The 25,578-nt window shown below is 44.7% G+C and overlaps 1 protein-coding gene and 1 long non-coding RNA gene across 5 annotated transcripts in view; one reads left to right on the forward strand and one right to left on the reverse strand.

Moving 5' to 3' along the window:
- Positions 1–353: 353 nt before the first annotated feature.
- Positions 354–6,213, reverse strand: LOC308465680. The gene is made up of 3 exons (XR_013980535.1): positions 6,130–6,213; positions 2,754–2,991; positions 354–2,095 (listed from the first exon to the last, which is right to left on the reverse strand). It is a non-coding gene; the product is annotated as an uncharacterized lncRNA (long non-coding RNA).
- A 195-nt stretch (positions 6,214–6,408) lies between these two features.
- MACROD1 (mono-ADP ribosylhydrolase 1) overlaps positions 6,409–25,578 on the forward strand; it is a 312,448-nt gene continuing 293,278 nt past the window's right edge. Inside the window, exons 1-3 of one of the 4 annotated variants that reach the window (XM_080985743.1) lie at positions 6,409–6,760; positions 11,723–11,824; positions 12,981–13,100. In XM_080985743.1, the coding sequence (XP_080841869.1) occupies positions 6,499–6,760; positions 11,723–11,824; positions 12,981–13,100 (484 nt within the window). In that variant the 5' untranslated portion in view covers positions 6,409–6,498. Of the gene's footprint in view, positions 6,761–7,211; positions 7,306–11,722; positions 11,825–12,980; positions 13,101–25,578 lie in introns of those variants that run through there. The other 3 variants (XM_080985741.1, XM_080985742.1, XM_080985744.1) reach the window with 3 other exon arrangements.

Consider the following 25,578-nt stretch of genomic DNA (forward strand, 5'->3'; position numbering starts at 1 on the left):
GGCCTCGTTCCTCTGGAACGTCCCGCCTTCGGGTTTCATTGATCAAAACTGCGCTGCGCTCCTATTGGGTAGACCGTGAGTTGGAACGTCAGCACAGGCTGCGCCCATTGGCTGGAGCTTTGTTCGGATTTCTCCGCCTCCCAATCTTTCTTATTTCCAGATTTTTCCTCGTGGGACGTCCTTGAACACTTGGAAAAAAGTGGCATACAGTAATGCCTTTCCCCCCCCTTTTCCAAATGGTGAACAGAAGTCTCTCACATTGTGTTTCTATAATTTCTATTATCATATCATACATGCAACGCAGTTATAAACAAAATTAAAAATGTTTGTCTTGAGTAGTATTTTTAATTACAAATTTTGTTTACAATTTTTTATTTGGGCACTTCCATTAAACAGACATCCACAGTTAACAATAAAGTACATTAAATAAATAAACAATGACTTTAGGCTTCCTATTAATCAGTCCCTTAAATAAGACATGGAGAGGGATGGCAATGGTCATATAATAAACCTAAGTTGGGTTCATTTACTGCAGGGGTGGGAAGTCTGTTCTGGCCTGTAGGCCAGATCCTTCTCCCACTTAACCTTCCAGGGGCAAATTTGACAGGTAGGTGGGGTTGTGCACCTGGCAAGCACCTAGCATTGCTGGTCAGGACTTCAAAGCACCATGTGAGGTTTGCAAAGAGCCCCACATGGTGCTTTGAAGGGCTGCTGATCAGCTTGCACTCTGCAGGAATTGGCTGTATGATCGAGTTCCCGACAAGGAACTGAGTCCTGCCACCACACCTGATGTCACATTCTGTCAGATGTGGGGCAGGTGTATGTGGTATAGGAAAAGATTAGGGCCCTTGTCAAAGCAAAGTTGGCCCGTGGGCTAGAGGTTCCCCAGCCCTGCTTTAATATATGGAGTCTCCATACATGGTGGGCTTTTTATGCTGATTAGATTTCTCACCGGAAAGGAAAATTAAATGGGAAAATAATAGTGGATGGTAGTTCAATGACAGCATTGCATGGATGCTATGAAAAACTTGCATGCATCAGCAGCACTGAAGTATACAAAAAACTCCAATATGGAGGTATGGATCTGGCAAGTAGCTGGATGTGCGACTGCCTGGGAGTGACATGGACACAATTTGGGATTCCATGATGGAAGAAAAGTGGGACAGAAATATAAGAAAACAAATAAATCCCAAGGTTCTTTGGAAGCAGGGTGTGTGTGTGTGTGTGTGTGTGTGTGTGAAATTGGTAACCTATGCTAGTTATCTATGATTAAACTAAAGATAGGAAGACATGATAAAGAAGTGAGTGCAGGGGAAAAGTGAGCACAGGTTAGATAAAGACAATGCAAGGCTTAACAGTCAGTGGGGATTGAGGGGTGTGGGAGAGAACCAGCAGAAAATTGTGGAGATTTTAAATACACAAAGGCTTAAGTAGGATAAAATTTGAGTCTGTTTTTAAGGATATGGAGTTACAGAGGAGACGGTCCTGAACTAAAGTAACCAGAAGATTTTAATTACATTCAGTGGTGGCTAATGCCCATTTGGACTGCATACGTAAAAGGCAGGGAGCCCAGCAGTAGGCAAAGCCAGAGCTAGAGCCAATGACAGCTGGAGCCAACTAATTCTGCTTTGTTCCCACCCTCCTCCCTGTTGAATTCTACAAGGCATGGGTCTGAGCAGTTGTGCCCTTGCTCCACAACTTCCCCTAGGTCAACCCACTCTTTAGCACTAAATCAGAACAAGCAGCAATCCACAGAAAACCCGAATGCTATTTGTTCCGATTCAGTGCTAAATAACAGGTTGCCCCAGGTAAAAGTGGCGAGGGAAATGGGGGCATGGCTAAGACCTAAGGAGAAGAGAGCTGGCAAGCAGTGCCACCCTCTGGCCTGGTTGTCAGTAGGAAGCAAGGCAGGTGAGGGTTGTCTGAGGTTGGTAGCGCAGTGTCCCATTTGCCCTAATTGACCAGCTGCCACTGATAATATTAAAATCTCTTGATTTTACAATAGCACAGTATGCCTGACTTGAGAATCCTGGGGTACAATATAAATTAAAAACCGAGTCTGTTTTGTCCACATTGTAGCTGCTGGTGCTCTGGGCTGCAGAGGGAAAGCAAAAAGATTAGTTTCTCGGCTATAATTAGAAGCTTGGCTTCTGACTTCGCCTGGTGGTGCCTTGGCAACCTACCTAAAATTAGCCTAGCAGCCACTCATGCCAAGTGGCAAAGAAAGGAAAAAATGGGCCCAAGTAAGATTGTGCCTCTTTCTCCCCTTCTAAAGTTATTTTGGGACTGAACCTTTGAGGCTGGACAGTGCACCTGTTTAACCATTATGTGGTATTCCTTTTCACAGCCTTGACACAACAACTGTTCACTGACCCGCTGACAAATCATTGAACTGCACTCTCATTTCCATTTCCCCCTGCTTTTGGTCTTATATTGCCTAAGGTGACATCCACACCATAAGTTTAAAGCACATGGCTTCCTCCAAATAACGATAGGAACTGCAATTTACCCCCTCAGAGAGTTGTGGTTCCCAGCACCCTTAACAAATGACAGTTCCCAGGATTCTTTGGGGGAATCTCTGTGCTTTAAGCATATGGTGTGAACGTGATTTAAGGCTCTTCATTTATTTTTAAGCTGGACTTCATCCAGACAGCTCTTCAAATACAGGCATCCCCCACTTACGCATGATTGACCTGCGTGCAAACACGTATACTTGAGGTGCTGGGAAACAAATAAATTAATTCAATTCAAACCTGGAAGTGGGGAGAGAGAGCCAGAAAGTCCTCGTGGCTCATGAGGAGACCATCCCTAGAGCCTGAAGAGAACACCAGTGAGCCAAAAGTCCAGAAACAAAGCTTTGAAAACCAACTTATTGGCTCCAAAACAGCACATGGGAGCTCTCACTGCTGCTGCACTACCCTGTTCAACAGCTGTTGGGGAAGCTGGATTGCAGTGTTCCCTGACCTTTCTGGTCATTTGGAGGCAAAGGTACTGTATAAAAGAAAAAGAGCATGGAGAGCAGGTAAAAATAGGTGTTTAGAGGGTGCTCCCTACTTACACACATTTTGCTAATGCGAGCAGGGGCCTGGAACATAGCCCCCGCTTACTGTACAGGGCTTATTTAGATAGAGGTGTGAGTGGGAGGCAAGGGATTCAAGTACATACTGGAAATTTTGGTTTGCACAATTAATGTGGGTCAAAGTGCTCTGTCGCCATAGCACAACAAATATACTTTTTAAAAATGCTGTTTTGTGGTTAGGAAAGTGATGGGGAAGCACACTGAGAAGTGTTCAGAGATTTCCAAACTTTTCATGTTGGTGACACACTTTTAGACATGCATCATTTTGCAACACAGTAATTCAGTTTTACTAGCAAACTGGAGATTTAACTAACCCATTTTCAGCCCTGGGAGGAGAGTGGGGAGCGTTCGCGCAACACACCTCCACATTGCAGCTGACACACTAAGTTTGGAAAGCTCTGTGTTAGATAAACGATTGGCCAGTGGGAAGATGTATAAGAACAGCGAAAGGACAAGGGCTGATTGTCATATACTGCCCTGCAAACAAATCAGAATTAATGCTCAATAAAGACCAGACGTGGTCTAAGCTCTGCATAAGCTTTTTGCAAGCAGATCAGGCTGAAGGCTCAGTAAACAGGTCTGGAGGAGGGAGAGAATATATGATGCATATTCAGATACAGAGGTACTGGTAGGGCAGGATTTTCAGGCAGATGTCCATGGCCTTAAGCCATTAGAATGATGGAGGGCCTTCAAACTTATCAGGGTCAATCATGGGCGTACCCAGCATTTTTGTTAGGGGGGGGCACCTTTTGCTAGGAGGGGGCAGGTTTTGTTGGGGGGGGCAATCAATTGTATTGATTTTGATTTATTTAGCGGGGCAGCTGCCAAAAGGTCGACCTAGTCCAGCATCCTGTTCTTACAGCAACCAAGCACTGAAGTAATATACCATATATACACATTACCATCAAAAGCAATTGGTTCCCAGTTTGTTTCCAGGCCCACTTCAAGGCACTCACATCAGTGTTTAAAGCTCGAAATAACTTAGTACCAAAATATCTGAAAGAACGATTCCTCCCCTATAGAACATCTCAGGCGTTAAGATCAACAGAGGGGAGTGCTCTTTGTTGTTCTAGTCCTCAGAAACTTGGGGTCACGGTGTCAGCCTGGGAGAGGGCATTCTCTGGGGCAGCTCCTAAGTTGTGGGATTTCCTCCCCAAAGAGGTACATCTAGCACCTTAACTATGTCATTTTCATTATATGCTGAAGAGAAGTTTTAAATGTTTGATGTTTTGCTGTGTTTTTTATATTCTGTTGGAAGCCGTCCCAAGACGCTGAGGCAATCCAGTCAGATGGGCGGTGTACAAGTAATAAATAGTAATAGTAATAGTAATAATAATAATCAGCCTGTGTACAGTATATTATATATACAATATTTTAGGATCCACCCTAATTTTGCAACTGTATTTTTAAAAATCGGTTTTTAGGATTATATATTTAAAACAGTTTTAACCTGCCCTGGGACCTGATGATGAAGAGTGGGTAAAAATTGTAACAAGAAGTGGCATGCATATTTGTGGTATGATAAGGTCAAAGCACATAAAGCATTTAAAAATCATATTGTCAGGAAAGCATTGTTTAATGTCTGGATAAGATATAAGGATCTATTGGAAAATAAAACCCCAAGGTGGCTGTCACCGATGGAAGCGAAAGGACAGAAAAAGCTCAATATGGAGGCCAAATGGCCGAAATATTGGGAAATTCTGGAACAAGAGGGAGCTAGATTGAAACTGCAGAGTTTTGAGAGACTAAAAAACAAAGTGCGAGATTGGCTTCATTATTATCAGATAATGGAGGCATACAATTTGGACAAGAAAATTGGCTTCCAGGTGGAAAAATCAAAATTAGAAACAGAACTGTTAGAACCCAAAACTAAGATCTTGTCAAAGATGTATAACTTGCTGTTGAAATGGAATACTCAGGATGAAACGGTGAAATCTGCTATGATTAAATGGGCACAAGATGTTGGACATAACATAATGATGGCTGACTGGGAACAGTTATGGTCCACAGGTATGAAGTTTACGGCATGTAATGCCTTAAGAGAGAATATTATGAAAATGATATACAGGTGGTACATGACACCAGTCAAGCTTGCAAAAATCTATCATTTGCCCGATAACAAATGTTGGAAATGTAAAGAAACTGAAGGTACATTCTTTCACCTTTGGTGGATGTGCCCAAGGATTAAGGCTTTCTGGGAGATGATTTATAATGAAATGAAAAAGGTATTTAAATATACCTTCTTGAAGAAACCAGCGGCCTTCCTCCTGGGCATAGTCGGCCAATTGGTGCCAAAGAAGGACAGAACTTTCTTTATGTATTCCACAACAGCAGCAAGAATACTTATTACAAAATATTGGAAGACACAAGATTTACCCACTCTGGAAGAATGGCAGATGAAGGTGATGGACTATATGGAATTGGCGGAAATGACTGGCAGAATCTGAGACCAGGGAGAAGAGTCGGTGGAAGAAGATTGGAAGAAATTTAAAGATTATTTACAGAAATACTGCAAAATTAATGAATGTTAGAATGATGTCAGAAGTGGTTTTAGCAGCAATGTTATAAAGGTGTATGTAAAAATGGATTGTTAATAGGTGAGAATCCAAAGCTATAATATATTAAGTTAAAGGATTAAGACAAAAACAAAGAGGGAAAGGAATTGCTGAATTAACCAATTGAACTGGAATACAAAAAAGGGAGGTGAGAGGAGGTCAGGGAAACAAGGAAATGAAATGTAAGGTACGGAAAGACTGATTTGTTTTTAAGTGTTTTTTTAATCTTTTTTCTGTATTTTGTATTTTGTATTTTTTCTTTTTTTCTTTTTTCTTTTGTTTCTTTTCTTTTTATCTATGTAATCTTCTGTTTTTGAAACCTTAATAAATATTATTTCAAAAAATAAAATAAAAATTGTAACAAGAAGAAGAAAGATTCCCTAGAATCATTACAGTCCAGAGTCTAAAATGTGCGCCACTGTTGAGATAATATATTCCCAGCAAAATAAACACATTTCTAAAGATATCAACAATCGCTTGCTCTTCTTTTCTCACCAGAGAAACTATTATGAGCTGATATTCTTAGCCTGATTTTGTTTTTCACTGTTGAGGCTCGTGCCGCTACGTTGCAGTTGAAGACGCCTTTGTGGAACTACATTGCCCAGAAGCCCTTGCGCCCGAGGAGGGCGGGGCCCGAGCGAAATGGCTTGAAAGTCAAAGGCCTGCCTCCATGTGTGCTGCTGGGGTAGCAGTAGCAACAACAGCAGCAGCTGCAGCTACAGCTAGCAATCTGATTCCACTCCGCCACCTAAATACCAGGTGTTATAAATAAGGGAGAAGAATTTCTCTCGCCTGCTGAGTGACCAACCAGGGCAGCAGGCTGAGAGCCCAGTGAACCCCCCTTCCAGCCCTTTTCTTGAAGCCATGCCAGGCTTCTTCATGTTCCTGGGAAACAAGAGCTTTCTTGGAGCCTTTGGGAGGTTGTGGAGGGTCTGGGGCAGCTGCCCTATAGCGCTGCACAGTAGTAGAAGGAAGGGCGTGTGGAGTGGAGGCAGGGCCCCTGTCTGCAGGGTGCCAGAGCACTGGGTGTTTGCACGGGGCATCCGGAGCTGGTTGGCTGCTCCCCCATTGGCCATGGCAGCCAAAGTGGATTTGACCACCTCCACTGACTGGAAGGAGGCTAAATGTAAGTGACGTGGAGGCGAAAGTGTGTTGTGTATGTGTGTGTGTTTCTGTGGTGTCCTGGTGCTCTGGAGCAAATTTGTGGCCTCCCGCAGTGTTGGGCCCCTTGTTGCCTGCTGGCAGTCTCTGGCACAGTTTTCGTCTCCTGGGCTACTTTATCATATACTCCCCCTGGGCACATGATCCTCATGTTCGCTGTGATTGTTGAAATCCACAATGCCCCTTATTTGTAATGACACTGCAGCTCTGAGTTTTTCACTACTGTGATAGGACAAAGGGGTGGTATTTTGAGGATGGTCGGCCCGTAGTTACTGAACCAAGAACTCTTCTTGTGTCTGTGTGCACTGTGAACCATGGGTATGTATCTCACCTGTTGAGCTTCCTCTGTTTGGGAGTGGGAAAAGGCTTTTTGCAGTGCTTCATGGGAAATCTAAATGGTCTCCTAGGAGACTGGCTATGGTAGCCGCCATATGTTTCCCAGAGGCCTAGAGAAGGGGGGGACCCCTCCCCCCACTTTTGATAAGAAGCTATGGTTTTTGTACCAAACAGGTGCTGGGATGCAGCTGGTAGGCTGTATGCTGGTGGTTATGTTTTGGAATGGTCCCCTAAATAAGGTTGCCAACTTAAAAAAGAAAGAGAAAACTTTGGCTGTGCTCCTGGGCCTACAATAACAGCTTGACTGCTAAGAATTGATGGATGCTTATCCATGCCTGGATAAGTGGTAGGGCAAGCTTTGCTGTTAAATTTGTACATGTCACCCTGCTTTTTAAAAGCACAGGAGCAGAGCTAACAGTGAAAGGTGGCAACCATGCCAATGACCAGGACTGCCTTCCAAGCCTTCATGTTTCTGTCAGTCAGAAAGGACGTGTTAATCTATATGTGCCCCAAATGCACCTTTAGAGCAGTGAATTGTTTTGTTTTTGTTTCCAAACTCCCGAAACACTTTTTTGGAAGCGGGAGCCTGAGAATACTTTCTATACAAATTATCTGTGGAGGCACCTGCATATCAAGCTGTGCAAATTGTGTGCCTTGTAGTGCAGTGGGCTGGAGCCTGCTATGGGCCACCTCACTTGGAAGAAGTGAATGTAAAACGGCTGGGAAGGAGGGATGAAAGAAACTGGTGGTTTAGAGGAGGGGGTGGGTGGGATAAGGTACAAGTTGAGTGTGAAAGGAAAATGGGAGAAGACATTACAGGAGATGGGTAAAAATGCTTAGAGTCACATGAGAGTATAAAGGCAAAAATATGTTTAAAAAGGCCTTCTCCACTTAGAGCCTCTGGATCAGCAAATTCTGCCTTAACATTGGGAAGGCTGAGTTGCAATACCACCTGAGCTATCCTCAACTTGAGGAAAGCCGAGTTAAATAACTACTTGCCACAAGGAAAGCGCTGTGGCAAATAATTTTATCAATTTCCAAAGATGGGTTACATACTGGCAGAATGTAATGTAAGTAATTGTCAACTGATTATGCCAAACGTTTCCTCCACCTCCCATTTTGTGACTGGGGCTGCATACAAGCTATGCTTTTAAATCACATTCAAAGAACATTTCTCCCTTCCAAAGAATTCTGGGCACTGTAATATGTTAGAGACTGCTGGGATTGGAATTGTAACTCTGTGAGGGGTGAACTTCAATGCCTGGAATCCTTTGAGGGGGAAATGTGCTTCGAATGTGCTTTTGTGACTGGGTGCGCCTCAGTAATTTTCAAGCGGTCTCAAGTGGGGCCAGGGAGTTGAAAGTAGCCGCTGATGTAGAGGTTTTCGGAATATGTTCCAAGGGCTTCTCAACCCTTCATTTGCATAGGCACAATTTAGGCATATTTGGCTTGGCTGTTGCCCTAACATAAGTGGAAAACATGCTTTGGAACAGGGATGTGAGGAATTTGTGGCTCTCCAGAGGTTGTTGGAACTCCAGCTCTCATCCAGCCCTAGCCAGGATAGCCATTGGTCGGGGATGATGGGCTTTGTAGTCCAACTATATCTGGAGGCCCCATCCCTTCTCTAGAAGCGTGCCTAGCGTTACACTTTCTTCTTGGGCAGGCTTTATGCCATGAATGTTGTATTGAGGAACACAGCACCCAATATGCTCATGACGAACTGTATGTTTCCCAACAATATGGTTTGAAAGCCGCTACATATATTGGTTGGATTTGCAAATCTCTGCAGAGGGGTGTTGAAGTTCCTAAGGGGTTGAGCATAAGTAATCTTCCAGGAGGCTGATGAAGCTGTAATAGAGTTGCCAAACTCTTTTTTAAAAAAAACCTGCCACCTCATCTTAATTAAAAGAAATAGAAACATTAATAAATGTCAAGGACAAAGTGTGCCTGAGTGGAGACGGCTTCTTCGGTGTGAAGGGAGTCGGCTTCTGTTTGCTGAAAAGGGACAGTACTGTTAAGCACCTGTCAGAGGCAGTGTGTTTCTGAAGGCCAGTTGCTGTGACAGCCCCCCCCCCCCGTTTCCCCCTCTTTTTAAAAATTCATTTTATAATATACATAAAGCAGAGCTATAATGCATACAGTATAACAAAAGGCAAAAATTTAAAGATGAAAAACAACACTATAAAGTAGGCACATAGAATGAGTAGTTGTTCATGAGTTAAAATACCGGTAACAAAGTCCAAGTAAAGACTAGTAACGTTATCAGATCAAGTATAGTTCCAGATTTGCCAGTCTTAGGATGAGTGTCTTGAAAATGATGGTTCCACTGTATATGCCACAGAGAGATGCAAAATCTCACAAAAAGTGTCTGGGGGTTCTAGGCCTTGTCAAAATCTAAAATTATTTGTGATCCCGCCCCCCCCCCCATTATAGCTATATTCCAGAGTGAGCAATACTAAGCGTTCAGTGTAATATTTTGGGCTGTTTTCCACTGAACTGCAGTTGCTGTTCATGCTGCCAATATAATATATAAGACCAATTATTCTGACAATACAGTATATTTACAGTGGTATCAAAAATATTCAGGAATATTTATTTTGGACAACACACAATGTTGTAATGTTTATCATTTCTGCCAAAATTAAATTCCAAAAATCTTGCACCAATTGACCCCACCATAAATGAGGATATGTACCAACTTTATTGCTACCCCGAGGTAATATAAAAGAAAACATTTTTGACATTTGCAAAGGATCTTTCCTGTTTAAATATTTCTTCTTTCTTAGAAGAGTTTCAGTTGTAAAAATGAAGTGATAAAGAGAAATAAAGAGAAAAAAGTGCAAAAAATACAGTAAAAATAAAATTGTAATGTGATACAATCTTATGGAAATTAGGAAATCAAAATGAAAGCCTTGACAATGCATTTTCTGCTCTGCCATGGTTTTTCTTTTATTTTCTTCCCCACCTCCTTTTTCTGTTAGCAGGATGTGATTCTAGCAGGGCTGAGACAATTTGAATTGGTTGGCAACCATATTTCAGAGGCCTTGCTGGTTTCCATATGTGTTTTTACGTGACACAACAATATGAAATTGTTGGCCCTGTAAAACTCCCCGAGTTCCATGTGAATAATAGAAAAGGGACTGGCTGTTTGATCACTCTGAAATTGTAACTCTGTGAGGGGAATAGGGGCCTCCTAATAACTCTCAGCACCCTTAACAAACAAGAGCTCCCAGAATTATCTAGGGGAAGCCAATATTCTTTAAAATTGTAAAGTGTTTTCAACGTATGGTGTGAATATAAGACCCATTCAACTCACATCAAAATGGCTGCTGACAAAATGGCAATATGTCGACAAGTGGTGGTGAGAGGTGGCATTCATTTGAGGGGAGGAGAACTGGAGTGGCTGCCATTTTGTTTTTCCTCAGAAAGCGCTCTCCTGAGGTTCTTTTTGAATTTTTGGGAAATTCAAAATGGCCACCTCCATATAAGATAGAAGCCTTCTTCATTACTTGCTGCGGTTTGCTATACAGTAGTAGTGGAATGCAGTTCAGTATTTTAAGGGGGGAAAGGATCTTAGCAGTAATCAATTTCATTTGGTGAGGCCAACGTTTATACCTCTCCAAAGAAAGTTGGACTGCAGTGGAGGAGGGGATTTAATGACTTTTTCACATTTTTTCACAAGTAATATTTTAGAAATGTTTGGATTTCTCCTCAAATTATTTGGGTCAATTTTTCCAAGGGATTTGTGTGTGTGTGTGTGTGTGTGTGTGTGTGTGTGTGTAATAATGGTCTGTGACAGCGTTGGGGAACCTGTGGTGGTGGATTTAATCTTCTGTTGGGTCCAGCCACCATGACCAACAGTAAGAGATGATGGGAGTTGTAGTCCAACCATGTATGGTGGGGCACAGGTTCCCTCTCCCTGCTCTACATGTGACACAGTAGAGTGATGCCTTGGCTCGGGCATAGGCAAACTCAGCCCTCCAGATGTTTTGGGACTACAACTCCCACCATCCCTAGCTAACAGGACCAGTGGTCAGGGATGATGGGAATTGTAGTCTCAAAACATCTGGAGGGCCGAGTTTGCCTATGCCTGCCTTGGCTGCATACACACAATGCATTTAAAGCACATTTCCTCACTCACAAAGAATCGTAGAAACTGTAGTTTGCCCCTCACAGAGCTACAGTTCCAGCACCCTCAACAAGCTACACTTCCCATGATTCCTTGGTGCAAAAATGTGCTTTAAATGTATGGTGTGTGTGCAGTTACGTTTATTCTTTGTACTTGACTTAGGACTCAGTTATACACCTGCAAATAAAACGTTTTAATATACAATGTGACCCTAGAACGGTTTTTATATGTGTGTAGTTTCCACCATAAAGCAGACTTTCCGAAAGGGTTTTGCCATCATTCTGGAGAAGGAAGGTTTCCATTGAGCATCCACGAGGCAAAAATATAATGGTTGCATCACTGCTCTGAAAGTCCTTCTCCCAGAATTTTTGCGAGTCCTTTCCCCTCAGACTTTATGCCAATATTTGTCTTTATCCTACTAACCCGTCTTTATTTCTCCTGCTCCTTTTATTTGCTGTTCAGCATTTCTGAAAGGCTTGAATAACAAGCAGAGGCGAGAGCATTATTTCACCAGGGATTTCATCAAACTGAAGCAAATACCAAGCTGGAAAGAAATGGCCAAAAGTGAGATTTTATTTTGTTTTAAAGCTCTTTCTTCTTAAGTATAATTGCATGGGCATGTTGTTTCTCCCCGCCCCCCGCAACCTCCCATGGAGAAGCTCAAGGCAAGGATAATGAGGAAAAGGGGTGTTGTAGAGCTGTTAACATAGAAAGCTGACAGCCACAGGTTCAGCTCTGAGGGCCTCCTGACAGTTCCCTCACTGCAAGAAGTGAAGTTACAGGGAACCAGGCAGAGGACCTTCTCGGTAGTGACACCGTCCCTGTGGAACACTCTCCCATCAGATGTCAAGGAGATAAATAACCTTTAGAAGACATCTGGAGGCAGCCCTGTATCTGGAAGTTTTTAATGTTTGATGTGATATTATGTTTTTATATGTGTTGGAACCTGCCCAGAGTGGCTGTGGCAATCCAGCCAGATGGGTGGGTGGTTGTTGTTGTTTATTATACCGTGTCAGGCTGCTGGCTCATTTAGCTCATTTAGTCTATGGCAGGGGTGGGGAACTGGGTCCGACTTGCAGGCCAGATCCTTTTCTTCCCCCGAAACAGGTCAGGTTTGGCAGGTGAGTAGGGTTGCCTACCTGTCCATCACCTGACATCACAATGACTCATTTTTGCATGGCACTGTGCACAGAAGCCCTGATGATTAGCTAATTGCCAGTGCTTGCAATGGGCTTTTTTTTGCAGGGGGTGGGAGATCATCATCAGCTAACTGGTGGTGTCTGCAAACCCACTTTGGCCCAGCCCATACCTTTTTGCTTTCCACACACTTGGCATCAGGTGTTGGACAGGTGGATGTTGTGGAGAGGCCTGCAGGCCAGTGGTCTTCCTCGACTGGCAGCAGCTTTCTAAGACTTCAAACAGTGCATATTCTTTGCAGTACACAAGGTCCCAGGTTCAGTACCCAGCTTCTCCAGGCAGGATTGGAGAGCCTTGAGAGGTAGCCATTGCAGCCCCTTTTGCTGGACTACAGCTCCCATAATCCCTGACTATTGGTCATTCTGGCTGGGGCTGATGGGAGCTTGGGGTGCTAACACCCGAGGGCACAATGTTCCCTACCCCTGTTGTAGGCCATGCTGAGTTAGATGGACTAATAGTCCAATGTGACATAAAGGCAGCCTTTAAAATGTGCAGTCTCTCCCCCTTGTCTTCTTGATGCCAGGCGCCCGGGTTAAGCAGCCTGAAGAGTCTTTGTTCCCCAAGGATAACCATCTGAATGAGAAGATATCTCTCTTCCGTGGTGACATCACCAAGCTGGAGGTAGATGCAATTGTCAACGCTGGTGAGTGAGTTTGGCTCTTTTGTTGACTGTGGTTGAGATTGGTTTTGGCTTATTGGTAGCCTTTTATAACTCACATGCCAGGCACAACTCACATGCCAGGCACTGTCTGTTGGTCTTCTGGGGTAGCCTTGCTGCTCCAATTTGTGAAAACTGAAAATGGCAGAGAGATCACACAAGCCTTGCCGGTTTTGCAGTGCTTCTCATTCCTGCTTGATGGTGGAATGTAAGAAATGAATGTGTAGACCAGGACGGCCCTCTAGTTGTTGGTAGACTGCAACTCCCATCAGCTCCAGCCACCGTGGCCAGTGGCAAGGGGGATGCGAGTTGTGTTCCAACAACATCTAAAAGGCCACTCATTCCCGCATTCCTCGTGTACTTCGCTGGCAACAAGGCTTCCAATCGTACCATCCTCTTAACCTCAAAAATGGCCAGTCTCCAATCCTCATAGCTGATTTACAGAACAGCTAATACTTTGGGGATTGCAGAAAGACATTAGAGTTGAAGCTCGTTTGAAAGATGTACTGTTTGTGATGTGTGCGCTCATCTCATTTTTGTCTCTGGTTAAACAGGTTTGGTAGGTTTTTGTGTTCTTTTGAAACTTGTTTGACTGGATAGGAAACAAAAAGAAATACTGTTAGGGGTGTACGTAATGGGAAACAATGCCTTTCACAGCCCTGCTTTAAAACGCTCTAGAACAGGGGTCAGCAACCCGCGGCTCAGGAGCCGCATGTGGCTCTTTTACACCTTTGCCGTGGCTCCGGGGCGGATACTAGCGAGGGGAGGAGGCGCATTGTGTGCCCCAACACTCCCCACTGTTTTAAATGTTGCAATGGTTTTGCGGCTCCCAGTTTTTTTTTTCTTCGGTCCAAGTGGCTCTTTTTGTCTTAAAGGTTGCAGACCCCTGCTCTAGAAGTTTGTCCTCGGTTTTAAAGTTACCAGCTAAGGTTAACAAACACTAAGTGTGGACTCCCAAGTTTTGTACAGAACCCCTTTTCAAGTATAGGAAACAGTGTTGGATGAGAATAATGTGTGGAAGAATTTAGGAGAACGAAGCTGCTTCTCTAGGTTGGTACTGGCTTAGTTAAACAGAACATTTTGTGAAGCAAAAGAGGAAGTGGACTTGAATTGGCCCCTACTTATATTAGACTGCAGTATCTGGCTGCGCTGGATGAGCTGAATTATATACACAACAGGCAACAAATGAGGAAGGGAAGTAATATTTACAAGGGGTCTGTGTGTAGCTCTTAGATGTTCATTAACATGCATTATGCTCTAGTAAAACTGGTAGAGATACTTGGCTGTGCATAGTGCCGATTGGTTTTTCAACTAAAAAAATGTGTGGTGTTATAAAAATGAGTCAATGAAATGGGTATTGGGTTTAATAAAAGTTAAAATAGGTGTTTTAAAATTATATAGAATACGTGTGTATAAAAATATTATGTGTGAGCTATGTATAATAGCCAGTTCACCTGAATAAAGGGTTAAAGAGATTACAAGACACATGACTGAATCAGCATTTGAATTACTGGCAAGTATGGCTGTTGTTATTTGTGGATGTAGCACCATCAGTGTACGTGGCGCTTTACAGAGTAGAGGAGGACAGGCCCCTGCCCTGAGGTGCTTACAGTCAAAAATTCAGCACAGGGAATGCAGGAAGGGGAAAAGCAGGAAAAGAATATTCAGTGGTTTTAATTACACATGCTTAGACTCAGTTATGGGCTCAGTTGCTGTAGCTTGTGGGGAAGGAAGGTATTTTTGAGCCTCCGCAAACATCAAGCTCAGAAATATTTGAGGTTTGCATGGCCTGGTTGTCATTCCCAGCAACTTACACAAGAGGGCGCCAAAGCTCCATGGTTTGTGGGGCTGCCCCCAGTATTAATTTCCCTACCTCAATAAATCAAGCTGTTTATTAGTGGAATAAAAGTCTTTGCTAACAAGGGGTTTTGTTGGCGCTTCATAAATCCTGCCTCTGTGCATCATGAAGCCCATATGTGCTTAATTCATATGTAAAGTCGCAAGTGGGACTATAATACGTGTCCATTAAATTCTAGGAGGCCCGATAATTATCATTAGCTGTGAGTAATTACCTGCACGGATCGAGGCCAGGAACCGCTTGCTGCTGTTGTAGCCACTCAGTTCATGCTAGGAAGGTTGGGGGTGGGGGGAGATGAGCGATGCTGCATCTTGGGAAAGGCAGGGTGGTCTGTGTCGTGCAGGCAAGAGAATCAGGCGGAGTTTTTATTTCTTGTTAACCTTGGTTCCCTGAAAGGAATCAAGTGCGTCCAAGGCAGCTCTTGGCGGATGTGATTTGTAGTGGTTTAATGTCTTCAACAGACAGCAAGGCTGTGGGTGGATGGTGGGACTCTGTGAGAAGAGGTCCAAGTGGGGAGTGGAGGGACCCTCCAGGTGCTGGTGGGAGATGTAGTTCAACGCCTCTGACCATTGGCCATGCTGGCTGGGGCTGACGGGTGCTGGAGTTCCCACAACATCTGGGAGGGCTGCAGGTTTTTCATCCCAGGTTCAGGTGCAGCACTCCATCCAGGGCAGGTGCGAGAATTCAAGGCCCTCTCAGCACACATCCACATGTCCTCATGTGGTCACACCATGTTTTGTTTCTGTCATTGCCACAGCAGCAGCCCATTACTTCCTGCTCTCCTTGCTGTGCCCCTGAATGGTGTTGCAGCAGCAGATGGGGAGCCCCGCTGCTTTTCAATGAAAGCCAAGCTAAGCTCCCAATCCCTTGTGGCTGCCTGCTTTCTTAATTGTACCCAATGTGCAATGCTCTGGTCTATAGATTAAAGCTTCTGTCCAGACCATGGATCCATGAAGAGATTTTACAGATCTGTGAAGGGCATTGCATTTTGGGTAAATTAAAATGGCAGGTGGCCACCGCAGATGGGAGCCAAGGTTGGTTCCTGGTCAAAAGTGGCAATGCTGTCCGGTGTCCATTGCAGAGTGTTAAGTGGCTATGTGGCCAGTGAGGGGCCCTTTTGACCTACTGGAGCCCTCAGCCTGTGCCCAATCTTACTGTCTGCTGGCACTGGACCTGGCTTGGTCCCAAAGTGCCTGTTGGGGCTAGATTTGACGGCTGGTTTTGTGCTGGGCTTGGTGGGACTGTGCGTGAAATAAATTTTTATAAACAGTTCACCTTTGTCTCTAAAGCTGGCGATGCTGATCTGCTTTGCGATGATTGCTTTTGCATTAGTCTTTTTTTTTTAATTGTTCTTTGTTGGCATAGGCATTGGTGCCTATTTAACACATGGTCTGTATGTGAGTTAATTGCGATCAGATCCATGCAGGCAGGTTTAATTGTCTTTATATGACAGGGATAAATCAGGCATGCAGATTGTGCATCCAAGTCATGAAATGAGCAATAAATGCAATTTTAAAAAATGTGCTCAAAAGGAGAGGGGTGCCAAAGAGACTTCTTAGCCTGGGTCACCATTTGGTCTTGGACTGGCTCTCTGGCACCTGCAGTGTCAAACAGATACCCTGAAGCAGAAGGTGGCGAGAAGGCGGCTTGATTATTCATTTAGCAAAGAGCCTCGTAAGTCCCCACTGTTGCATGGGAATGATAAGCTATAGAAGACCAGGCTAGGGACATTTTTGCTGATAGGCTAGTTTTCTGCATACAGGGGTTTGTATTTTATATGTGGGAATGTCGTTTACGCAGCCATTTGGCTGTTAAATTGGATCATAGTGTTCACTTTCGGCCTGTTTTTATAGTGTTAATCTTGTGGTGGAGTAGGTAGAATCCATCTTTTTTATACTTATTTATGGATGGGTATTCTTGAGTAGTTTGTTCTGGCTGTTGTTTTAAATAGTTGGTTTTTAATGTTTATTATACTGTGTAAGTAGCTTTGAGGCATCTTTTTGTGAAAAGCAGTAAAGATAAAATAAGGGTGCAAAGTGCTGTACATAACCAAAAGTTCCTTCTGTATAGCTACCCTGGCACTTTTGCTAGAGGCTGTGAAACTCCTGCATGCTTTGCTGCCTCCTCTGCTCCTATGCCCCGGGAGTGATCTCCTTTCAGTTGGAAGTGGAGAATCCCAGAACTGGCTAGGAACCGACGAAACTGCTGTGGGGAGTTCTGGTTCTGGGATGGAGATGTCTGAATCCTACAGCTCCTCAGTGTCTCTGGTGCTGCAGAGATATGCTAGGGGTGGGGCCTACTCCTCCAAGGAGGAGACCCAGGTTTCAACTCTGGGCAGGGCTGCACCCTGACATCAGCTTCCCCACAGAGTAAGGCCTCTGAAGAAGGTATTCATGGTTCAGGATTGGCAAATATGTCAGTTTCAGTTTCTCATTTTTTCCAGTCTTAAATTCAGTTTTCCATATTTCCATTTCTGTTTCCAATTTTTTTTTAATGTCCTAGTTCATCAGCAGTTTAGCGCACATTTTCCCTAACACACACATCTTTCCATGCAGTTTTGATTAATATAATGTGTATTTGTATGTTATTTTCCCTAATATATGCATTTTAACGCATATTTTGCCTGAATACAATTTTTTTTGTACGCATTGTTTGACTGGAGAGCTGCACTGCAAAATTCAGAGAAGTGTGAATTTTGAAGGGTCATTTCGTTTCAGTTTTTGCATTGCTTGGGAAAGTGCGTATTAGATATTAAAATGTTCATGTAATTAAATTTCTTCCCCATCCCTAATAGCAATAGACCAACCTTTTGCAGCTTGATGCCTTCAGATGGCTTGGACACCAACTCCCATTACCTCCGGCCAGCATGACCAATGGTTAGGGGTGATGGGAGTTGTAGTCCAAAACTTCTGGAGGACACAAGGTTGGGGAAGGCTCTGTCTGTTCTGGGTGCGGTTTCAGTAATTTGTTGCTTTTGTGCAGGAGTGGATATGCGTGTGTGTGCGCACATGTAGGCATACCACATAACAATACATGAAAAGTCAGCTCTCAAGTTCTGGAACTTCTTGGCTTACGTTAGCCTTCTTCTTTGGAGGGATGGTGTTTCCCACACTTCCCTCATAAGCCACAGACAGGGAGTGGGAATAAAGACTTTCTGCCTTACACAGAGTTAATTTAGCTTAGTATTGCCCACCCCAGTGGTTCCCAATTAGCTAGTACTACGGAGCCCGTTTTTCAGAAGCCAAGCCATGGACCCCCTACTTTTGAAAATTTTGATGTCTCTATAGTAGTTTTCATTAAATGAATGGTGCCATGGACCCCCTGGGTGGGTTATGGGGTCCACAGACAACTAGTTGAGAACCACTGGCCTTGAACACCGATTACGAGCCCCTTGGCAGTGGCTTCCCAGGATTTTAGGCAGGACTCTTTTCTGGTCCTACCTGGAGATGTTGGGGATTGAACCTGGGACTTTCTGCATGTAAATCAGATTCCCTGCCATGGAGCTATAGCTGCTCCCTGTGCATACATAGCCAGCTGCCTTACATGAAATCAGGTCATTGGTCTGTCTAGGTCAGTATTGTCTATACTGATATGGCAGTGGCTCTCCAGGGTTTCAGGCAGCTGGCATTCCCGGCCATGCCTGGAGACGCTACAGGGAGTTGGGCCCTGGGACCTTCTGCATGCAAAACAGATGCTCTGCCACTGAACTGTGGCACTTCCCCAGACTCACCTGGTGGCACATCCAGCTCCTTTGCTTTTATGTGGGTGTTCCTGGGATCATGGCGACATTCCTTCTAATATATATATATATATAGATTCTGCAGGCAAGCAGCTGGTAGAATGATCAGAGCCTTCCTCTCCCAACTGAGTACTTTACGAGTAGATGAATGGATCGAGCCGCTGTGTATCCTTGGTATTATGAATGGCCGCCTTATAACGACAATAGTTATGGGACTGCAAAGTGCAGGAGACAAAGCTCCAGGCAGATATTACGATGCCGAACTGTCAGTGTAAATCGCTTCACCTGTCACTTTGGCAGTCCAGTTTGCTTGCAAACGCTTTGCTTCTGCTCGGGCAGCGGGAAAGAAGGCCGGAGCTGAGCCAGCACCAGCCTTGGGGAAGCTTGTATGTGTTTTGTTTTTTTAAACCTTCCAAGCTACCTGAGCTGGAGCCAGTAAATGGGAGTGGTTGCATTGCAAGTGTGGAGAACCTCTGGCTAGGAGGGCAAATGTGTCCCTGCAGACCTCTCTGTTTGGCCCTTGAGACACCCTCTACAGGCCACAAACCCCTGAGCTGTTCTGCTTGGCTAGAACATGTCCTTGAATTGTGATAATGTTCATAAGGGTGAGCACTGTGCAGTGGTTAGAAAATTAGAGTAGGACCTGGGAGACCAGGGTTCAAATTCCCACTTGGCCATGAAGTTCACTAGGTGGCCTTGCCCTACTTCACAGGGTTGCTGTGGGGATTAAATGGGGAGGAGAAACGTGTGCCACCTTGAACTCCTTGGATAGAAAAGGTGGAATATAAATGCAATAAGTAATGCCTCTTGCTTTGCTGGATGGAGAGGTGTGGTGTGGTGCTGGTGTGCATAGAAGCCTCTGAGTTTTGCATGGCTGGAATGTAACCTACAAAGGTAAATCACATCTACTGCTCTGTCCACTTTCCTCTGGCCCTGCCCACCACTGGTATGTGGCCCCCAGAAGGTTGCTCCTGAGGGAATGGGGCCCTCGGGCTGAAAAATATTCACCACCCCTGTTGCATATTGAGATTTTGGCACACACAGCGATCCTGACAGCTGCCCTCCAACTAGTATCTTTATCACCCTGGAGAAAAGTGAAAGTTAAATGTGAGATTCCTAAAGGCAGGGCATTAGGCTTGCCTGTAAGGTATCACAAGACTTGGTGGGTATGCCTTAAGGAGGGAAATCTATTGCTTGCCCTAGGAGGAGGGATGATGGAACCCCAAAAGAACAGGTCTGAGGGATAAGCTTGGCCCATGTGTGCGCCTCAAGCTCTAAACCAGGGTTGGGAATCTTGAGGGGCCACATTCCCTTCTGGAGAACCACATGCTGGTGGTGGGCTGAGCCAGAGGCAAAAGTGAGCAGAACAAGAGTTTTTGTTCTTGTTTTGCTTTGTACAGTAGGCTAGTTTCTGCACACCTTCCATCCTGACAAGCAAAAAAACTTATCAGAGTTCAAGGGTACATTCCAGCTAGGCAAAAAAACCCTCAAAGAGGATGCTCTCCTCTTCTGTAATTGCTCTCTTCGTGTGGATGCAGCTAAATCCATCACTAGTGCTGGAGTATCATTTTTTCTTCCCAATTAGCGCTCCGGTCATACGTCTTGAAACTTCTTGACCTTTAGCACTCTCCCACCCACAGAACTACCTGAGGACTGCCTCACCTCCCTCTTTCCTTGCTGCATGAACAGGAGGAAGAACTGATATGAAGCTGGCCCCTAGGTGCTAACTTTCCCTTAGGTCTCGTGGTGGGGAACTTTTTTTTCAGACTGAGAGCCACAATGCTTTGTGGGCAACCTTCCAGGGACTGCTTGTTGAGGTGGGCAGGGGCAAATGTGGGCAGAGAAAGGTATGTGGGACCTTCATAAGCACTCACACATCCTTCATCCAGGCAAGGAAGAGGCATTAACACAGTTCAAGGACGCTTTTCATCCAGGCAAAAGCATTCAAAGGACAACACAGAGCAGTGTGTGGCCTGGGGAGAGGCCTGAGGGCCAGATGGCGAGGCCTGCGCTATATAGGGACTATTTTAAAAACACATCTCATGGTTTTCTAAAAGCAGATCTAGCGACAATTGGACTCACAAGTGCCTGGTAGTTCCTTCTAGCCTGGCACTTCACTTCTGACGATTCCTGCTTAATAAAGCAGGAATCTACCCATCGGCGTCTGTTATGGGTCTTTTTCTTTTTTTGCTCTGTACTGTTCTTTTTAGAGACTCTCTCCCCTTCCTTGGAGCAGTTCTTGAGTTGGGCGACTTGCTCAGTCTACGTTGAGAAGAGACTGTTATATAAAGTACCAATCTGATGGCGCGAGTCAAGGGGTGGGAGTGGGGAGAGCTCTCCAGCGCGGAGTTTTAATGGACAATTTTTATCTCCCTTTTTATGGCATTGAATAATTTTAACCGGCTTTCTGACTTGGCAAATAAAACCACTAGCTCTTTATGCTCCCATGGCGCTCGCAAGACCCTGCTCCCTGGACCCTGCTGGCTTTGCAGCCAAGGTCAGAAAGGCCAGTTTCTGAATGAGCACATGAGCTACTCTCTCTCTCTCTCTGTGTGTGTGTGTGTGTGTGTGTGTGTGTGTGTGTTTGGTCTGGCTTTCTGCTCTTACTACATTCTCAGATCTTGCTTTCCACTGGGGGAAGAAATATTTGTTACTTAACTTCGTCTTTCAAACCTGCCTACTGTCAACTCTTTTAAAAAAAGAGAGAGATCTTAATAGATTAACTGTCTTGCTTTTCTGAATTTGATTAATTAAATGTACTTATTGCAGTACCTCCGAGGGTCCTGAATGAAGATGACAAATAGTCATATTTTTTTAAGAGGGATGGAGTTCTGACTGGGCATAGCTGAGGGGCCCATCTCTGAAAGAGAAAGGAACCTAGCCTAACGAAGGGTTTTAAGAAATTTGCCACAATTTTGCAACACAACCCATAAGACTCAAGCAGTAAGGACCAATCCTGTGAGCAGATTATTGTTTTGCCCTGTGCAGCATTCTCTGTCTGTGCTAGCCCAAGACTGGTGCATTTTTTAACACTGTTCAAAAGAGGAATCCAATGGAAAAGCTGTGCTAGCACAAACTTGTGCAACAGATTGTGCACCTCAGTGTTATCCCTGATAACATGCTGATAGCTCATTCTTCTTCTCTTTCTCTGTGGTCCCATTTTGTCTCTAATCCTGTTGGGCCTCACCATCTGAGTTCACCATTAGAGGGAGCTATGCATGTGGTTTGTATCCAGTGTTAATCTTAGGGCTGGTCCACCCTTCCACTTGTCCTGTGCCTACAAAGAACAGGTACAAGTGGCTTTCCCCTGCCCCTGCTCCTTTCCCAGGGAAAACCCACTTTTTAGTGCTAAATTGGAGCAAACGCCAATCCACAGAAAACCCGAATTGCTGTTTGCTCTGCTACAGAGCCGTTTTCTCAGGGGGGAAGAAGCGAAACAAGATGAAGTGTGAATAAGACCCACTGAAACCAATGATCATGACTTGACTTGGGCTCTTTCGTTTCAGTGGGTCTACTCTGAACAGAAGTGAGTTTAATACAGCCCATGGTGTGGATAAAGTGTTTGGAGAGATGATTTTTTTTTGTGTCCCTCTCTTTGTAGTACAAGAGCTTGAGGGAAGCCAGTGAAAGTCAATTCAGGACAGGCAAAATAAAAAATACTTTCTCGCAACAATGCATAACGAACATGTGAAGTTCGCTGCCCCAGGATGCTAGCTGCCACTCTAGATGGCTTTAAAATGAGATTTGACAGACCCAGCCTTCCTCTGCAAGCCTCTCGGTTGCTTTCAGCCTCCATGGTCTGGGGTAGTCTACCTCCGAATTCCAGTTGCTGGAGATCAGTGACAAAAGAGGGCTCTTGCCTTTGGGATCTGCTTGTGGGCTTCTTGGAGGTGTCTGGTTGGCCACTGTGGGATATAAGATGCTAGACTAGATGGATCTTTTGTCTTCTTGCAGAGTTACATTTTGCTGGACATGAGCTGAGGACATGTGATACAGGAGTGGCCAGGAATTCCTGGCCTATGGACCTGATTAGGCCCACCAAGCCTTCCTGTTTGGCCAAGTCCCACCCACCCACCCAACTCCTGCAATATAGCCATTTTGCAGAAGTTAAGCTGGTCATGTAAGATGTCAGGTTAAAGGTGCCGCTGGGCCAAAATGGAACTTGCAGGTACCACCTATCAACTGATTGACAGCACCTGCAAAGCCCCTTGGACAGCCCCAGGCACTGTGCTTTGCAAGCCCAGAGGCAATCAGCTGATTGCCAGGAGTTGCACTGTGTGATGACTTTGCCTGCACAGCTTGAGTTCAAATAGGGCAAAAACAGACCACCGGACACCATTGTAACATCAGGTGATTGACAACTGTCAAACCTTACCTGCATGGGATGGGAGAAAATAAGGATCCAGCCACCAGTGGTACAAACTCGTTCTTTCTTTCTTTCTTTCTTTCTTTCTTTCTTTCTTTCTTTGTTAGTTCCTCACAGTGACCCCCAATGACTCATGTTAAAACCAATTAATATTAAAAAATATTAGAAGCACAGCTACACTGATAAAAGGCAAGACTTAACAGATCCAACTCCACTAAAAGAAGCCACAATGCCACCCTTCAACTTAAGGGCCAAAAGCCTGTGTAAAGAGAAAAATCATAGGGGAAGATAAGCCAAGCATTCTTTCCTGGGGAGAGTACTTCACAAGCAAGGGGGCCACCACTGAAAAGGCCTGGATGGGAGACCGCCAGGGAAGAAAGGTGAGCTATGAAGCATACTTAAATAAATGCAAAAGTGAGCGCTTCTGCCTTTAAGAGGCTGCCCTGTAAAAGGATCAGTGATGAGTCCAGGACTACTCAGCACACAGACACAGCTTAAGTGAAATCATTTCCGAGTTGGGTTCCTGAGCTGCCTCTTTATCTTCCCATCCCTTCTTCCCTTCTCTGTTTTCATGAAGTGGTAAGTAACAGTGGTGGTTGCTTCCCTCCCCCTCTTTGGAGAGCGGGTGTCGTGTCAGCAACCTTGGTGGCATTTGAGCCTTTGTTCCATTTTAATGAGTGCTGTTAACAAGAGAGCAAGCTGGGCGCTGTGCCTGGCAGGAAGAGGAAAGAAGGGTTTCAGTGCTGCGGAAGAGGATGTGCTACAGACAACTCTGTGCTTGGCGTGGGGGGATTGCAAGAGGGAGAGGTGGTATTACAAGGAACTGGATGGATGGAGGCTACGCTTCCTGCTCCCACCCCATCCCTGGCCATGGCCAGCTGTTATTTCAGGAAGTGTGCCAGATGTACCATGTTTTTCGACAAAGGGGGCCATGGTTAAAAAAAACACCAACCTGCTGAGGTTTGGTCTCACAGCAGCTATGCTCCCTTGCACGGGCAGATGACCCATCAATATGGTCTTGTTACGCAGAGCATTAAGGAAATTGCATGGATAACTGAATGCTCTGGGATGTGGCAGGGAATCTTGGGCCCCTCTCTACTAGAGCCTTGCTCCCTTCCCAGGGATTCCCTCTCCAGGTTTTGGGCTTCTCTTTCCAACCTCTAGGCAAGCTGCAACAAGTGTGGCTGGGCTGCACTATTTCCTATTCCACCCCCCTCTCCTCCTCCCCTCCTGTCTCTCTCCACCTTTTGGCTATAAAAATTGCCATAAAAGCAGAGATTTGCAGCAGCTTTCTGCATGGCTAAGTCGGGAGCACTTCCCCATCAGATGGCTCTTGTCTCAGCTCCCTTTTATTGTCACCGCTGGGCTATATTTCACAGGGACATTTTAAATATCGTTAAAACCACCTCCTCGTGGCTGCTTTCTGAAGGGGTGGCTGCTGCAAGGAGGAATTCTGTTGAAGTTTTTTTGGACAGGAGGAGGCCGAGCAAACGGTCAGCAGGCTCTTGCGTGACCTGCTTTGCATAATTGGTGAGTGTTGGGAGAAGCCAGCTTCCGTGTACAAACGGGTACACATTGCGTTCTTTCCAGTCATTCGAAGTGTGTGCTGTTATTTGGGACATCCCTGATGTGAATCTAATTTAGGGCACCCCTCTGTTCCTTGGACAAAGTCCCTGCCTGTTACTGTAGAAACCAAGTCAGAAGAGAACACTGATCCATTCTAGAGATGTCACTGAATTTCACCTAAAGGAAAAAAAAATGGGGTGAATTTGGAGAATAAGATTATAAGAAAAAGTCTTCTTGGGTCAGGCCAAAGGCCCATCTAGTTCAGCAACCTGTTCTCACAGTGGCTAACATGATGCCTCTGGGAAGCCTGCAAGCAGAATCTGAAAGCAGTAGTACTCTCTGTACTTGCAATTCCCAGCAACTGGTACTCAGACACACACTGCCTCTGACAATGGAGGGAGAACACAGACAGCTGTATCTGTCAGGGGGAAAGGTGGGGCATAAATAACTATATAGTAATAATAGCAATAGTACCCACTTTTTCCTGCTAGGGGAATAGGAGGAGAGAATTTGTTCACATTCCACACATTAAGGTTGAGCCTGCCTAATTTGCACTTCACAAACCAATAGGTGAAAGAAAACACAGCTATCCTTCAGAATTCACACTTATTTAAATTTTGTGATGCAGTTCTCCAACCAAAAGACTTGTACAAAAATGGGTGAATTGGTGGGAGTGCACACAGAAACGAGTACATTAGTGAAAATAAACATACCCAAGTGCATTCTCGTGCAAACATAGAAGAGTAATCTAAAACTTATGTGGAAACAAGACAAGCTGAAGTTAAGATTGGAAAAATGAGAAACTGAAAATGGCTGATGAAATGGATAGGTTCATCCATCTCTAATTCTTGAGTTTGCTTTACTCCTCCCTGATGGTTCTTTTGCAGTGGTACATTGAGCTAAGCCATAAGTACAGGGGTGGGGTACCTTTGGT

Source organism: Podarcis pityusensis, assembly GCF_964106645.2.
Source record: "Podarcis pityusensis genome assembly, chromosome: 16".
In the NCBI taxonomy this organism is placed as follows: domain Eukaryota; kingdom Metazoa; phylum Chordata; class Lepidosauria; order Squamata; family Lacertidae; genus Podarcis; species Podarcis pityusensis.